The sequence below is a fragment of the Lonchura striata genome, chromosome 20 (assembly GCF_046129695.1).
Source record: "Lonchura striata isolate bLonStr1 chromosome 20, bLonStr1.mat, whole genome shotgun sequence".
Classification (NCBI taxonomy): domain Eukaryota; kingdom Metazoa; phylum Chordata; class Aves; order Passeriformes; family Estrildidae; genus Lonchura; species Lonchura striata.
Window position 1 is genome coordinate 5,945,242 of NC_134622.1, and position 15,917 is coordinate 5,961,158.

Consider the following 15,917-nt stretch of genomic DNA (forward strand, 5'->3'; position numbering starts at 1 on the left):
AAATGGCATTTTCCATTGACGTTAATGCTGCTGTTGGTCTTTCTGGGTCAGTCCCATTGGGATTTTCAGTGCAAGAACATCCCTGTGATGAGACAAGCCCTCCAAAGACAAGGGGGCAGAAGAGGGGATCAGCAGATGACACTGAGTGGGTGTGACAAACTGGCTGAGATCCTGCCAGCAGCCTCTTGCAGACCTCCAGCTGCCTTTGAGGCACTCACAGGACTGAGGCACTGTCACCATCACAGTGAGTGTCAGCCTGCCCAACAAAGCAGGAGAAGAAATGCACTAAAAAAATCTAAAGGAGTAACAGAAAGGGAAATTTCAAAGCAGAAGAATTCAGATATTGCTGGCCCCCAGGTGTTTTTGATCCCTGGTCAAGGATGAAGAGCTCAGCCCTTCTTCAAGGGGCACACTGGGATGTGTCTCACCTCCTTCCCACCCACAGCAATCAGGCCTGTGGGATCTGCAGTCTGAGACTGATTTTGGCATGGCACAAATGTGGTTTAATATTAGCCTGAGATGCAAATGCCAATCCTCTTGGCAAGCCTTGCAGCCCAGGGCACTTCCCAGCAATTTGGGTAATACCAGGTTAGGGTTAACCCAGCTTGAGACTTGTTAAACACATGCCCACAGCAACAAACAAACACACAGATCACATTCACTCACTAATTGAGCTTATTATCCTAGGCTCATTTAGGTTGGAAAAGACTTCCACAGCATTCCACCAGCACTGCCAAGGCCACCACTAAACCATGTCCCCAAGTGCCACGTCTACACGATTTTTAAGTCACCCCAGCACTGCCCTAGTGCCCAGTCCAGTGCTTGAAATCCCTTTTGGTGAAGACAGATTTCCCAATATTCAATTTAAACCTCCTTTGGCACAAGTAGAGGCCATTCCCTCTTATCCTGTCACTTGTTACCTGACAAAAGGGGACTGACCAAGAGAAGGAAAAGCTGGAGCTTTGATGCAACAGCCCTCCAACAGAAAGCATCCACCTTCCAAAACCACACCAGGATTCAGATTTTTTTTTTAGTGCTTCCCCATTTACTCAGCTGAGAGAGCACTGGCCATGCAGCCCCAGGCACAGCTACTCCCCATCCAGACAGGATCATTTTGTCAGATCACACTCCATAACCCCATGGATGTGCTTAAGGCTGGAGAAAAATATTAAGTAAAAGCCCGCTGCCATTTCAACTAACAGCTCCACTGTCAGAGCAGGTCACTAAATTAAGCCCATAAATGCCAGCTGTGAGACAGTTCTTCTCCCAAAACCAAGTTTTACTTCTATGGTGTCCATTTATTTGTGTGACACTAATGAGGAACAAAGGGTTACTGTGAGAGGCCTGGAAGGCAGCAGAGAGGAATTTAGGTGCAAACCATGCTGTGGTACCACAGGCAGCACCACCTTCTTCTGTGCCTTCATCCCTTAATTCCCAGTGCCAGGTTTTCAGAGGCATGACTTGCAGTGCAGGGAAAGGCTGCACAGCTCACTGCTCTGGCCTCACTGCTGCTTTCCCAGCAAGTCCAGCTTGGCCATTTTGTTAATCCCCAGTAAGAGCAGTGTCCCTGCTAGCCAAACACCTGTGGCTAGAGAGTACACAGCCTACAGCACCTCTGCCCTCTGTGAGAGCCAGTGCCATTAAGGGTTTATTGTTTCCAGCTCATTCGGTCATGAAGCACTGGAGCTGGAAATGTGTTTAACATTTGCTTTAGTAAGCTTATGGTGGTTTAAAAAAAATATAAATTTGACTAATAAGGATCTGTTGAATTGGAGGATTGGTTCATCCAGCTGCCTCCTACCTCTGTCATTCAGAGCTTGACTCAGAACTGAAGGTGCACCTGAACCAGGCAGAGAAAACCCAGCCCAACTCATCACAAGCCAAACCTCAAGCAAGACAAACCCACTCCAAGTCTGAAAAACACCCAACTATGTTCCCTGGGGCAGTCTTATTTGATTTACACGGTGCAAATATACCTAGGAGAGCTTCTCCCAGCAGGGAGAGCTGGGCATGTGTGTGCTGTGCTCCCAGGCTGACCCTGACAGTCAGCACTCCTCACTGCCTGGCTGCCACCAGCCTCAAAGCACAGCACTGACCCCGGCCCTGCTGCTGGCTCCCTGCTAAGTGATTTCCTCATTGCAGATCATGCCCAGCTCCCTCCCCAGAGCAGAGGGGAGGTGTGATTGCTCCAAGTGGGGCCTGACCCTGTTAGTGCCATGCGAGCAACTCTGGCACAGGGAGGACTGCACAGAGAGCTCCCTCTTGACTTCACTGCAATTAAAATGTCACTGATATTAAACCATGGCATGCTCTGGAGAATACACAAATGGGAAGACACAGGGTTACAGCCTGAGAGCTTTTGCATTGAAATTCAAGAGGGTTGGGAATTGGGTGGAATAAATGCCTTCTTCAAAGGGAGCCTGATTCAAATAGAAAGCAGAGAAACACTTTTACATTCTTAAAGCAACTTTTTGGTTTTCTTCTACAGAGAGAAAAAGCACAGTGCAAATATATCCACTGACCATGGGGATTCTACAGCATGCAGCAACATTCATTGTAGAGCAGGAAAAGCCTGCTGAAAGTTGGTACAATAACTCTGGTTAAATCCTCCTGGAGTTTCAGGACTCAGCACTGGGAGCTCAGCTGACTGAGCACTAAAAGCACAAATGATCAAGGCTTTGCAGAGATAAGCACAGCTCCAATTATCTCCCACCAGCTAAAGAGGATGTGCTGCTTACCAAGCTGTCCAGCCCTCCTCCCAGGAGGTCCACAGCACCCATCTGCATGGGGCACATGGACACTTGGGGCACATTCACAGGGGGCCCCAGGTCCAGGTTGAGGAGATCCCCCAGGAGGTCACCCTGGGATGGGATGACCTGTGGCTGCTCCAGGTTTGTGGTGGTCGTGGTGCCCACGGGGCTGTCACCAGCATCAGTGCTGTGGGGGGAGAAAAAGAAGCAGAAAAGACAAATATCAGTCACCTCTGGGCTACAGCTCCAGGCTCCCAGCATGGAGAAACACATCAAGTGGTGCCTCAGCAGCAGAAGCCTGGCAAAAGGTGGTGCCAGCAGCTGCTGTGGCCACTGTCCTGCACCAGGCACAAGGCTCTTCAGCACTTTGAGCACAAAGATTTTCCCTGCACTGGATGTGGTTTTCAGCCCAGCTAAGGAAATCTTGCAAGGGGTGAATCTTACCCACCCTGAGAATCAGAGACACCCTCCAAAACAGAACCATGGGTACCACATGGGCTACAGAACTGAAAAGAAGCATTTCCTACCTCAGATTAAACCAAGACATGATTTTCAGCCCATTGGGCCAGAGAATGACATGAGAACACAGGGGAAAATAAATAATCCAGATTTTCTCAGAGATCTAACACTGATAAAACCCTTGAGCCCTTACCCTAACTAGTGCCAACTCCACTACTTCCCTCAGATCTAGATTAATCACCTTCTCCTGACCAGCAGCAAGGTCCATCAGTCTTTGCTAATTGAAAAACTCAATCTAAAATTGATTCTTCCCTTCTATCAATAATTTCCTTACCTCTGAGTTAGCAGGCATGCTAATTACTAGTCTAGAAACACTCATTATACACCTTCCAAAATTTATCATCATATGCAGTCTGGCTACCTTTTCTATCTTTTATATTCACTTGTCACTAAATTTGATAACAAGGAGAGGGTAAAAAATAACTGTAGCTCCTGGAGAACTCACTATAATGTATTTATTCTTTAAATGCAAAGATGCTCATATTTTAGATAATTAAAAATCCATTTTATATCCTGTTTCCAGCAGTAAGTGATAAAATTATTTCTAGTTCAGGTTACTGCTGCCAGCAGGTAAGTGCCCACAATTGCTGTGGGAATTAATGTCCTGACAAGGTGTTAAACACTGGGGCTGCTCTGCAAGCACTGCAGCTTCTGATTTTGAGTAGCCAAAATTCTCTTGTCCTTATTCAGCTATTGAGGGGAAAGATTCAGTGACAGAATATAAGCTGCTCCCAATGCCAGTGCCAGGAGGAAAAGATGGAGCATAAGGAGTGCAGAATGAAATTAGTTACCAGGCAGCAGCAGGAAGGCTTGGGAGCTTCTTTGCATTAAAAGCTTTAGAGCCCCAATAGCACTAATATTAGCTGTCCTTTCTGCTGCTGCCTTCAGCAGGGAGAGTGCTGAGTGTGCTGAAGTGCTGCTGAAGCATTCCCGAGGAGAGGTGGTGACTGTGATCCACTCCCACCCCCAGCCTGGGAACAGGAACAGCCTCTCTGAGAGAGGCACATCACAAACCACTCAGCTCCTTCCCAGGATATAAACCCTCTAACACTCCACCCCTTCAACACTTACTCATCCTTCTCCTGATGGAGACACAGAAGTCCCTCCATGTCTTGTGTAACTGCTGCTGCCCCAAAGCCCAGCAAGAAATCAGGAAAGGACAAAGCTCAGTTGGTTTGTTTGAAAAAAGAAACACCCCAGACTTCCATTTGTAAAGGATCTCTTTAAGGAGATTCCTATAAATAACTTTTCATTTTCTTTGAAAGAAAATAAATTAATAAAGAATATATAGGTTAAAAAGAGCAAAAAGACTTGATATAAGCTTTCCCCCTTACAGCCTTGGGTTTGGCCATGGGAATTGGAGATTTGGCCCTGTGAGTTCAGTTCCCAGATGCTGGAGTCACAAGGGATGCACAGCCTGAATCAGAATCAAAAATTTTCTGCAGCCACCTGTGAAACAGGGAAACAGAGACTCCTGCTCAAGTCTAATCAGATTTGCTTCTCCCAGGAGCCCTGTTAACATCCTCCCAAATTTCCCAGCTGAATTATGGCTGAGCAGAGGTGGCAGGAGCCACCACAGGAGGAAACACTGCCAAGCCATCAGATTTCTCCCCCACCCTCAGGAGACATCTGCAGCTCTGTGACATTGGGGCTCACTGGAGAGGCAGGAACATTTCACCATCTGTGAGCTGTTCAATGGATCTTCCCATCAGCTGAGAGCTGCAAGAAACCTGCCCTACAGGGCTCTGAATGGAAAATTAATGAATCAAAATGCCATGCAGTGTGTTCTACCAACCAGAACTTCTCCTGGATTTATATCCAGGGAAGCACCACTCAAAGCAGTCTTGACCCTCTTAAACCACATTCACTGTGGAAATCTCCCCATTCTCATGAGTCTCTACCACAAGGATCAGCCAGCCATCAGAATGGTCACTGGAGTACAGGAGTTGTACAGAAAATCACCTCACCTCACCGTTTGGACTTATCTTTTACTGGGAACCTTAACTTGCCTTAAATAGATGCAGAAAACCCCAATATTGGGGCCTCTTGAGGTGAGCTCCCATCAGAGAAGCCTGGTGTGCTATTAACTAACCCCACTCATTTTTAAATTTATCTCTGCATCAGTATTAATAGAGTGCAGCACACTCTGCTGAGCGTCCCTCAGACCTTCCCCTGGCTTGCACTGCTGACTGAGGCTTGGAGGTTTTTTTGAGTTTTTTTTTAAGCAATGGCTCTGTCAAAGTCAGAAAATACTTAAGGTCAGCAGACTGAGCATGAACAACGAGAGTCACGCACACAGACACTACATGCAAGAAGATAATAAACTGCTCCTTCAAAAAGCTGAATTCTCTGAGCTAAATCCCCATAAATGCTATCTGCTGTAGTGACCTGGAACAACAGTGTACAGGAAGGCTGGTAACACCAAAAACCAGCTCATTTTGAGACAAATCTTTGATTAGGAGAGGTAGGAAAGTGGCCACTGCTTTTTCTGTCCAACTGGTACAATTGTACTTGCTGATTCTAGGTCAGTGCAGCCAGACTTGATTTCAGGCAGGGAGAAAACAACTCGGCTTCCCAAAGCCAGCCACCACAGAAATAGCTCAAGTTGCTAAGAATAGCAGAGCAGTGGTGTCAGAAAATAGAAAAGAAGCAGCATCGCACACTGATTTATCAGTGCAACAGCAAAAAATAGCACTCCAAATGTCACTTTGGGAATATTATTAAGAGGTAAGCCTGGCTACTCTGCCTCTTGCTGCAAAATACACTCATTTTTGTAATTAATACCATTAGTGCAAATAGCAAACTGTTCACCTGAATGAGGGAACACGGGAACAGGCCCAACAGCAACACAGCCCCAGCTGGGACTGAGGCACTGCCTGCTCTTGTAGAACTAACCTGCGGCCAAAACTGTGATCCCAGGGAGGCACTGAAGCACCAGGCAGTGAGCCAAAGCATTTCCCCCACCTCACAAAGGTCAGACAGACCATGTCAGTCTACCCATCTTTCTTTGAGCCCTAACAGGCTTAGATGGCTTTTGCACTTCCCTTGCTTTACAGGCACCAAGTGAGAAAGGGAGTTTTACTAATCCTTCTCCATTTCATATTCCAGCAGTGAAGGATCCCTGTGCTTGCATGTTCCAGGAAAGTGATACTGCATTCCAGGAGACAGGCTCATAAAGCTGAGCTGTTGCTGAAGCAAAGCTCCTACAAAATTTTCTTCTGAAAGATGCCTGTTCTCACTCTATTCCTCCTTGCACCAGTCATCCAAAGTTTCTGCTTTTGTACTCAAATTCATATCAAGAGCACTTATAACCAATGTCTTCTCAAAAAACATCCCAGCTTCTCCTCACACAGGAACTTTGATAGTTCCTGTGTCTTTTGACCCAGGAACTTGGACACTCCATAGCCAGGATCATATTCTGCAATGAAACAGCCCCTTGAATGACCTGCAAACCATCAACAAAATCCCTCTAGGGTCTTCTGAAAGACCTTGGCATCTTTTGGACTGTTTGCTAGAAATAAACAAGCAAGCCTGCCCATGATCCCCAGGGCTGCCTGAGCTCACCTCCCATGGTGGATTGGCAGGTGCTTGCGGTGGATGCCGTGGCTGCCCTCCACGAAAGCGTTGGGTGGTTTGTGGTACACAGAAGCCAGAGACCCAATGTGGCAGATGAGCTCATCCAGCAGGGTTGGCTCAATCAGATCAGTCTCCTCAGAAATCAGTGGCTTTTCTGAGAGCACCACTTCCTTGGCAGTCACTGGATCCGTGGAAAGAAGGCGCCAGTAGATGTAGCCACGATCCCGCAGGTCTGGGTTGTCAGAATCCTGAGACAAAGCAATGCATCACTCACAGGTCTCAAGTCAACTAATGCCTGTAATCACTTTATTCTTCTGGATTAAAAAACCCCAACCAGCCAGCAGCCACAGCCACCAATTTCAAAATGATGTTACAAACTGCTTGTTGAGATGAACATCTTAAAACTAAAAACAAGAACTAAAGTATTAATGCCTGGCTTCCTGCTCAGGGAGGAAAAATCCCAGGATTTATTCCCCACAAAACAACAGAGCTGCCAACTGCTTTTCAAACTTTCCTGCCACTGAGTGTTAGGAGAAATCCAGAAAAAAGAGCATGAGTGGCAATAGCTGGTGCACACTAAGAGCAGACACACAACACTGCATAATGATCCAAGATTCCTGGAAATATGACTTACCCAAGGCACTGCTGGACGAAAAAGATGCTGCAGAGCCACATCTTAATAAGCCATATTCTTTATAGCAAAAGAGATCTTAATTTACCCTGCCTTTTAGTTATCTAATGAAGTATGGAGAGATGCTAATGATACACACTTAGGGTACTTCATCAGTTCTCCAGCTGTCAATAATACTCTTGTTTTATTGCAGATACTTTTGCCTCTGCATGAAGTGCTAATTATTTCTCTCTTTGAGCAGCTCTGCCCAGAGCAGCAAAGTGAGTGGGGATGGTTTGCTGATAATGTTCTAGGGAGAGGAAGGTGCTGTGGTTTTCTGTTGTAGTAAACTGTTCATGGAAACAAGAGCTCAGATTTTTAATCTTCACATCAGCAGAGTAACAGGATTAGAGGGCTTTTCTCCTTGATAAAATTCCAGCAAAATATTGTACACCTCACTAGCCTTCCTCTTGGCATTTCTTTTTCTCTTCTGTGCTCTCATTGCTGCCCTGTCAGAATCTGCATCTGCCATCTGCCTCAAGACATTCTCAAACCTCTTCTTGAAATGAGACTGAGCTCAGCTCATTTTGCTTGTAAGGACCTAAATGAATCTCTCTGTTGTCTCACACATTATCTCTGCAGAGCTGTTTTTGTTTGATGGTAGAATTGTGGACTCTTTGCACTTTAACAATCCCTCCCAGACTCTGCACTCAGGATCAGGCAGGGCTTCTGCAAGAGCACACATGAAAGGCTACACACTCTCCTACTTGCAGGCACCTACAGATTCAAGGCTGACTGTTTCTTCTCACAGCCAAAAAAAAACCACACTGGAAGCTGGTAAACCTACTGAAACAAGAGGCTCAAATATCTCCCAGTTTCTCTCCCACTTCTCCTCTCTCCAGGGTCTGTATGCACACCTGTGGAGCAACACCAATGAGCCCAGGCTAGCCCAGCTGCCCACCCATCAACAGCAATGGGGATGCAGAGGTCTGAGACCTCAATTCCTGTGTTCCTTCCAGCCCCAGCTGCTCCACTGCTATTTTTACCAGAGCTGGCTGGATGAAGCTCACTCCTGCTACAACCACACCTGCAGTCTGCTGTGCAGACAAGCTCTGAGACACTCAAAGTGCAACAATACCTAAGCTGGGGAAAGAAACACACATGTAATTATTCTCCCACTCAAGCAAAAAACACCTAGAAATCAGACCTTGAAGCATAAGGTTTTTCAGTGTTTTACAGCCAGTTATCCTACACTGACTTATTATTCATAGAAAACACAAAAAGTCAGACTGAATCAACATTTGTGACAAACAGAGAAACAAACCCAGACGCCTGTTATATTCTGAGGGTGCCATTAAATGTTTTGTGAGTCAGCACAGTGGGTTTTAGCACTTAGTACCTTTCTTCTGTTGGCTCAGGCAAATGATACAGCCTGCCCTTGGCCCACTCCTCTCTGAAGAGCAGCTCAGATCCTGCCTAATAGGAGGTTTTGAAGCAAGAAAAGCAGCTCATGGGCTTGTTGCGGCTGACCAATGCAACTCCCCAAAGGAATGAATAAAAGTTTTAAGTGCAGTAAATCCACAGCTGTGATTTCTTGCAGCAAAGAGGATCAAAAAGGCCAGCTGATGATTGACTCCAGGTTTTCTGCTCAGAAACAATCACAGCCCATTCAGCTGGCAGACTATTTTTATCACTTGACACAGCAGGTCTGGAGAGGAGCTGATTTTTTTGGGCATTTTACCTCAGTCATTACAGCCAAGGAGTGCAGGAAGATCAGCTGAGCTCTTACCCACCCCTGCCACCAGGACATCACCTCTGTCCTCTAGAACTACAGCAGTTGTGTCTGCCAGCTCAAGCCCAGCCTTGCCTGCAGTGATCTGAGCTCATAACTCAGCACCTCATGCATAATGAATCCATGATCTTAACCCACTGCTACAGCCTCCAGCAAAGCTGCCACATTGGTTGACAGCATCCCAGTACAAGGAAAAAACCCCAAACCTCAGTTCTTTCTTTTTTTAAGCACTGCTTAAACTTTGCAGTTCATAGAGCCAAGTCTTTGCCAGGTCTCATAGCTCCAGATATTTAACTGTAAGCCACCTTCAAGGAGAAAGAATTTTGGTTTCTTGATAATTCTACACTGTCCCTACCTTTCCATTTATGCGTGAATGGGGAAGAAATTCACATAAAGCAAGAATTAAGAAGGAGAAAGCAGATTCCAGATGGTAACAGGCACAGAGCAGCTTTTAAATAGAGTCTCTTTGGGAGAGAAGGGAACACCCTTGAATCTGATCTACTGCAAAGCTGCCTGGTCTGGCAGCTAGGAAACATGAGACAGCAGGCCAGCAGAGTGTCTGCAGGGCTCAGGCTCACTGGATACCTTGGCTTACCTGTGTGGCCAGGCTGAGGACCTGCTGCACCAGCTCCTGTGTCTCAGAAGGCTTTTTCAAGAACAGCTTCACTATTGCAGTCAGGAGGGTGAGCTGCACCTAAGAGAGAGGGGCACAGGAGAGATTAGAAATTAGTATTCCATTACTAGTGTAAAACATGGCTTCAGTTTCCTCACAGCATGACACTATTCTTTGCCAGTGAAACCAAATATAATGAGACTCAGACTTTTGCCTGCTGCAAAACACTTTCACAGAGAAGTCCCTGAGCAGCAGGCTGAGGTTTGTGTTATACCCCATCACTATGTAAGTTCTGGTCCCTTAGCCATTCCCCCACGAAATGTGCAACCTCTGGAACCCCCTCCAGTTCTGTCTTGTCCTCCCAAGGTAAGAATTTTTGGAGATACAGACAACAAAGCAAAACTGCAGATTCCCAAGAGTTTTATTTCAGCCCAATACTGAACCTTTTATTGGCAAGTATTGTCTGACCACTGCAATGACATTTACTGTCCATCCCATAAACACACTGCACAAAATGCATACTGCAACTTTACCTGAGTGCTTTCATCATGGAAACCCTCCAGGAAACTCTCCAGCAGCTCATCTGCATTGTCAATTCTTTCAGCATATTCACCCACTATCCAAATCATGGCAGCTCTGGCATCTGGCTCATCCAGGGAATCCAGGTTCTCACACAGAGTGGCAATGATGCTCTCATACCTGGGTTGTCAGAGTACAGCTGGATTACTGGGGTGAACTGGACTTGTTTCACTCCATTTCTGCCCACATCATTCTGCAGAGAATCCTGCACTGAAGTAATGTCTTGTATTTCTATACAATAAGCAGCATTTCATTCAACTATTTTTTCCCCTCCCAAAGCTGAGCACGGAGATCTCAGAGGGTCTCTGCAGTTTAATCCATCAGCAGGACCACCCAGATGTGGAGTTCAAGATAAAGCTGCCTTCTGTTCTGTTTGCTAATGGGAATATTTGATCCAACAGTTCAAACCATAAGTCTGAATCAGATCCTGCAGCCCTGCTGGAGGCTCCAGCCTGCTAACTCTAAACTGGGTATTACACTCCCCTCAAAAGCTTTACTTTAAACCAGACAATATCCCACACTCATTTAGCTTCCCCTATTCCCACATGTGGGTATCCCCAGAAGCAGGGAATTTCTGAGTCTGACAGCAGAAATTGCCAGGGAAGCCTGTAGATGTCCCATATTAGTTTTTAGGTGATTATGAAATCTCTGCTGAAAAACATTGCTGCAGTTCAGTTTGGCTGAGGAGACAAAATCTTACTGCAGAACCAAGAGAAGCTGAGCTCTGCCCAAGCCAGAGGGAACACTTGGTGGGAAACAAGCAGTCCTGTGTTCAGCACAACCTGACTGGGTCTCAGACCATGGGTGCTATGAACTTTCACAGCCTTGTATGAGGACACTTGTACACTTCATGGATTTCTAGAGGGGATTAAAACCAGGATAACCTGATGCTGTAAACTTGGCCAAATTTTCCTTCTGGCATCCTCTGCAAGAGCTTTACTGGCTGTTGATCCAGGCTTCAGTAGGAGTGGTGGGGAAGGACAACCTTTCAATTCAAACTAATAACAAGCCAGGCTGACCCCTCGTCTAGAGCCAACACCTGAATCCTACCAAACCAGGAGTGGGATCACTGCTTCTACCTTTGCTTCAGAGCCCTGGTGAGCTGAGGTCTGCTCTATTCTGATGATGGCAGCCAAGTGCTTCCAAAAAAAACCCTTCTTCCACCTACTTGTTGGGGTACTTGCGGAAGATGTCCCTGATGACCACGATGGCCTCCTGCACCACATAGTTCACCTTGGTCTGGATGAGGTCCAGCAGTGTGCTCACACAGCGCTCTGCAGATTGCTGGAGAGAGCAGAAAAACACAATTTAAAAAGCTGAAGAAACATTCCTGCTCCCACAGAACTCACTGAGGAATATGGTATGTGTATGAGAAAAGGCCCAGAGGACAAGAGCTGCAAACTCTGTCCACAGAATCACAGAATAATGAGGTTGGAAGAGACCTCTAAGATCATCATCAAGTCCAACCTATGCCCTAACATCTCAAGCAGACTATAGCACCATGTCCAGTCTTTTTTTAAACACATCCAGAGATGGTGATTCTACCACCTCCCTGGGAAGACAATTCCAGTACTTTATTATTCTTTCAGTGACAGTTTTTTTCCTAATATCCAACCTGTACCTTCCCTGAGACCGTGTCCTCTTGTTCTGTCAGTGCTGCCCAGTGGAAGAGACCGACCCCTTCAGGGAGTTGCAGAGAGCAATAAGGTCACCTCTAAGCCTCCTCCAGGCTAAACAACCCCAGTTCCTTCACAGCTTTCTGTGTCCAGGAATGAGCAACAGGGTAACAAAAGGCTGGTTGTTACAGTGGGGACACCAGCTGGCTCCAGCTCCTCTAGAAATTAAGAGGCACAACTGTGCCAGCAGAAAGTTGGGTCACCACATGAGAGAGCTTGAGAACATCATCTACACTGCTGTTTGTACCACCTGGGGATGGTACAGGGCACTGAGAGAGCTCTCTGGGGCTTCCCATGCCAGGCAATCAGAGCTGGGAAAGTTCTGATAAGAACTGCCAGAAAGTTTCTAACAAAGCCAGAAGGCAGGAGAAAACTGTTGTCAAAATCAGCAGCAGAAAAGCAGCTCCCAGCAGCAACAGGTTCAGTATTTTTGAGGTGAGGTCACCAACAACATGTGAAATGTACAGCTAAAAACAGAAATTCAGCCGTTCCTAATGCAGCTTTCAATTAATTAGTTCAATTCACAGGCACTGCAAGATAACAAGGACTGGACACTGTCATGCTCCAGGAACCAGGAGTGGAGTTAGAGGCAGATAATTCAGGGAGGTCTGTTCCCAAACAGCACAGCAAGGCAGGACATCACAGGAGCAACCAACTCCAGCAGCAGAGAGTCTCCAATAAGGGCAGTGATTGGGTTATTAGCAGAGCACACATGAAGCCTCATTACACAGCTGGTGATTAATGTGAGAAGCAGACTGCTCCCAACACTGCCTTCAGAACACTCATAAAGGATTCGGGCTGGAGACAAACACTGTGGGGCACAAACAACAGCAATGTAGGTGGATTTTTCAATTCCAGTGAGTTAACAGCTTACAGACTTACAGAGCACTTAAAGGCTGGGCAGGAGGAGGAGGAGTGAAATGGCATTTTAGTCACAGGAATCGGCTCTTTGAGAATGGGCAAAAATCTCAAGGACAAACCTCAGGAATTTGGGTCAGAGACTAAAACCTTCTGGCAGTTTCCTGCCCTCCTGGGTATCTCACACAGGGCCTGTCAGCACAAACAGGCTGACATGAGGATCAGCCAAGGGAAACCAGCACTTGGTCTGCCTTTGCAAACTGGCAGTAAGTCATAAAACTCTCCCCTGAAATTCAAACCAAACAGAAGAAAAATCCAATACAATTGGTGTCAGAGAGGCATCACATAAAAATGGGTGATTGCTGCAATATTTTTTTATGATACCTCTCCCTCCTTAGCTCAGCTTTATAGGTACTATGGCACTACAGGGGCACTGAATGGCAACCTGACCATGTCCTGCCCTGATCCCTGCTGCTCCAGAGGGGATTTGAGGCTGTGACTTGGAAGACACTTCCACTTCACGAGGACTGACCACAGACCTGGCTCCACACACTGACCTGGCTCACAGTGAGAGCCTTGCTCAAAGTCCTTGCAAGAGAGATGCTTCAGAGCTTCAAATTTCACCTCTTCATCTCAGTAACTTTCATCTGATATTTTAACAAGTGACCTGATGGGGGTAAATTTGTCCCACACCCATTCTACAGAATCTACAGCACCAGTTACTGCTGGCAACAAGCAGTGCAGCCCTGTCAGAGCCAACTAACAGAGCTTTAAGAGCTGTACAATTCAAGGAAAAGCAAATTAAATTTTAGTTTTCTTTTCTTTAGATGCTTTGAAGTATAATTTTTTCCAGGAAAAGCACAACATGCACTTTAAAATATACAGCAATGATTTTTAGCCATAGAGTCCTTTGGAAAGTGAGCAGTGGTGGGCACATGCCCAGAAGAGCAGTCCCTCTAGCAAAAGCCATCTCAGCTCACCCCATCCCTTGTAAACACACTGCTTTTTGAAGGTGGACATCCTTGGGGACAGCAGAGCTCTGCAATCTGATGAAAGAGTGCCCCAACTCAAACAGCTTTCAGGTTGGAGTGAGAAAGGACAACCAACCAATGTCAAAATTGCTTTGTTTTTCTGCAGAAACCAAATGAAAGCCCACAAGATTACTGAAGTAGCATGTATCACACTCGGCCATAAGCCTCAATGATTCCTAAGAACCAAGTTGCTGGCAGAATGTCTTGGAAACCAGACAAATACCCCTGTAAGATGGCTCCTTCTGCTTCTCCTTTGCTCCAGAGGAATCCCTATCTTTACTGCATCCACTTCATTTCCTTTTCCCACAGGAGTGGTGCTTGTTTTCCTTAAAACCAAAGCATGACACGATGGTTTCTCATGATGCTGCCACTGGAGCAAACCAATTCACAAGGCAGAGAAGTGTAGCTACACCAGAGTTTGCTGTAGATAAACCCAAATTAACTCTGAGCTCAGCTATCAATAATCCAGCCCTATCCACACAAAATGATGATGTTCTGACATCCCCTAAAACAATGTGACTGCTCAAGCCTGGGCAAAACCTTGCTATTCAGTGTGGGTGTTGGTTCCATATCCCCAACCAGCACCAGAAGCAAAGGGAACACCACATTTGCTTTGTTGTGCACCTCCCAGCAGACAAATTTATTTCTGTCTCATTCTCCTAGGAGTGACAATTAGACAAAAAATAAGATCCCTAAAGGCAGAGCTGAGGTGCTCTGTGAATCCTCATCCATCAACAGCTCCCACTGGCTGTGTCCTCTGTCAAAAAGCAGATTTCTGAGCTTTGGGAACTTGGACACTGATGGCTGTGAGGATGCTCTCCCATTAGTCATAACTCACAGTGTAAACAGCCTTTAGTAAACACAGATGCACTGGGGACAGGGATTAACCTAGGGATGAGGAACAACTGTCATGAGTTGTTCTATGTATCTCTTTAAATCAGGTTCTTGTCAGAGCAGGAAACAGACCTCACCCTTAGCAGCAGCATCCTCAATGGAGCAGTGCCAAAAATCAAGGTTAAAATGGCTAATGGAGAGGCACAATTACAATTAGAGGGTCACTGGGGCATTATTATCAGTCCTTTCTCAAATATCAGCTTATCAAATATGACTGTTGTGGTATCAGGGATGGGGATAAATGTGAGGGATGAGGACAGGAAAGGGTAAAAACTTCTAAAATCACCTTGATGCTGCAGGAATACACCACCATCCATATGCAACTAGGACAGGCACGGGGCCAAATCCTAGTGAGAAAGTCCCTGCTGAGAACTAAAACAAATTCCCACCCTGCCAGCACAGTACTGCTACAAAAAGCACTGTCACCAGCTCCTTTTAAACTTCTCTGTAGCCCTTTTCCATGCTCAGGGGGTTTTCTACTGTCACTGCTGTGCCTCCATCTAGACAGGTACCTGCCTGGATGCAGCATGGAAGGAGTGCTCTGGTATTTTGAAGTGCAGATATGAAACAGAAGCCCCCTGTTCCATGGGGCTGTGCTTCAAAGAAAGCCCCTGGCAGTGACAAACCTTTGAGGGCTGAAGGAAGGAACAGAGAGCTGCACAAAAAGGCAGCTGATTCTCTCCAGAGGACAGAAGTTGGTGTCCTCTGTGCACAGGCTTGCAGGAGTTTAGCTGAAACAAGAGAATCCTCTGCACTGACACCACACTAAGCCAGGCATGATTAGGTTATTATTTAAATCTGCTGTCAGGCAATGCTCATGGGAACACACTTGAGCAAAAGCTAAATGAGCTCAGCTGAAATTAGAGCACTTTATGTGACATTTTGCACTCAGTCATCAGTTTACTGAAAAGTACCAACACCACAGCACAAATCTTCCCCCTCTTCACAGGATTTCTGAGCTCCTGACAGGCATTTCAGATTCACTTACAGTGAAATTAACAGAGACATTACTAAAAAAA

General features: G+C 46.1%; 1 protein-coding gene across 5 annotated transcripts in view; it reads right to left on the reverse strand.

Annotated features, from left to right (window-relative positions):
* AP2B1 (adaptor related protein complex 2 subunit beta 1) overlaps nt 1–15,917 on the reverse strand; it is a 75,999-nt gene that overhangs the window by 32,717 nt on the left and 27,365 nt on the right. For all 5 annotated transcript variants that reach the window (XM_021550983.2, XM_021550980.2, XM_021550982.2 and 2 more), the window contains exons 10-14: nt 11,608–11,723; nt 10,394–10,559; nt 9,843–9,941; nt 6,834–7,093; nt 2,739–2,937 (exon numbers count right to left, since the gene is read on the reverse strand). In XM_021550983.2, the coding sequence (XP_021406658.1) occupies nt 2,739–2,937; nt 6,834–7,093; nt 9,843–9,941; nt 10,394–10,559; nt 11,608–11,723 (840 nt within the window). The remainder of the gene's footprint in view (nt 1–2,738; nt 2,938–6,833; nt 7,094–9,842; nt 9,942–10,393; nt 10,560–11,607; nt 11,724–15,917) is intronic.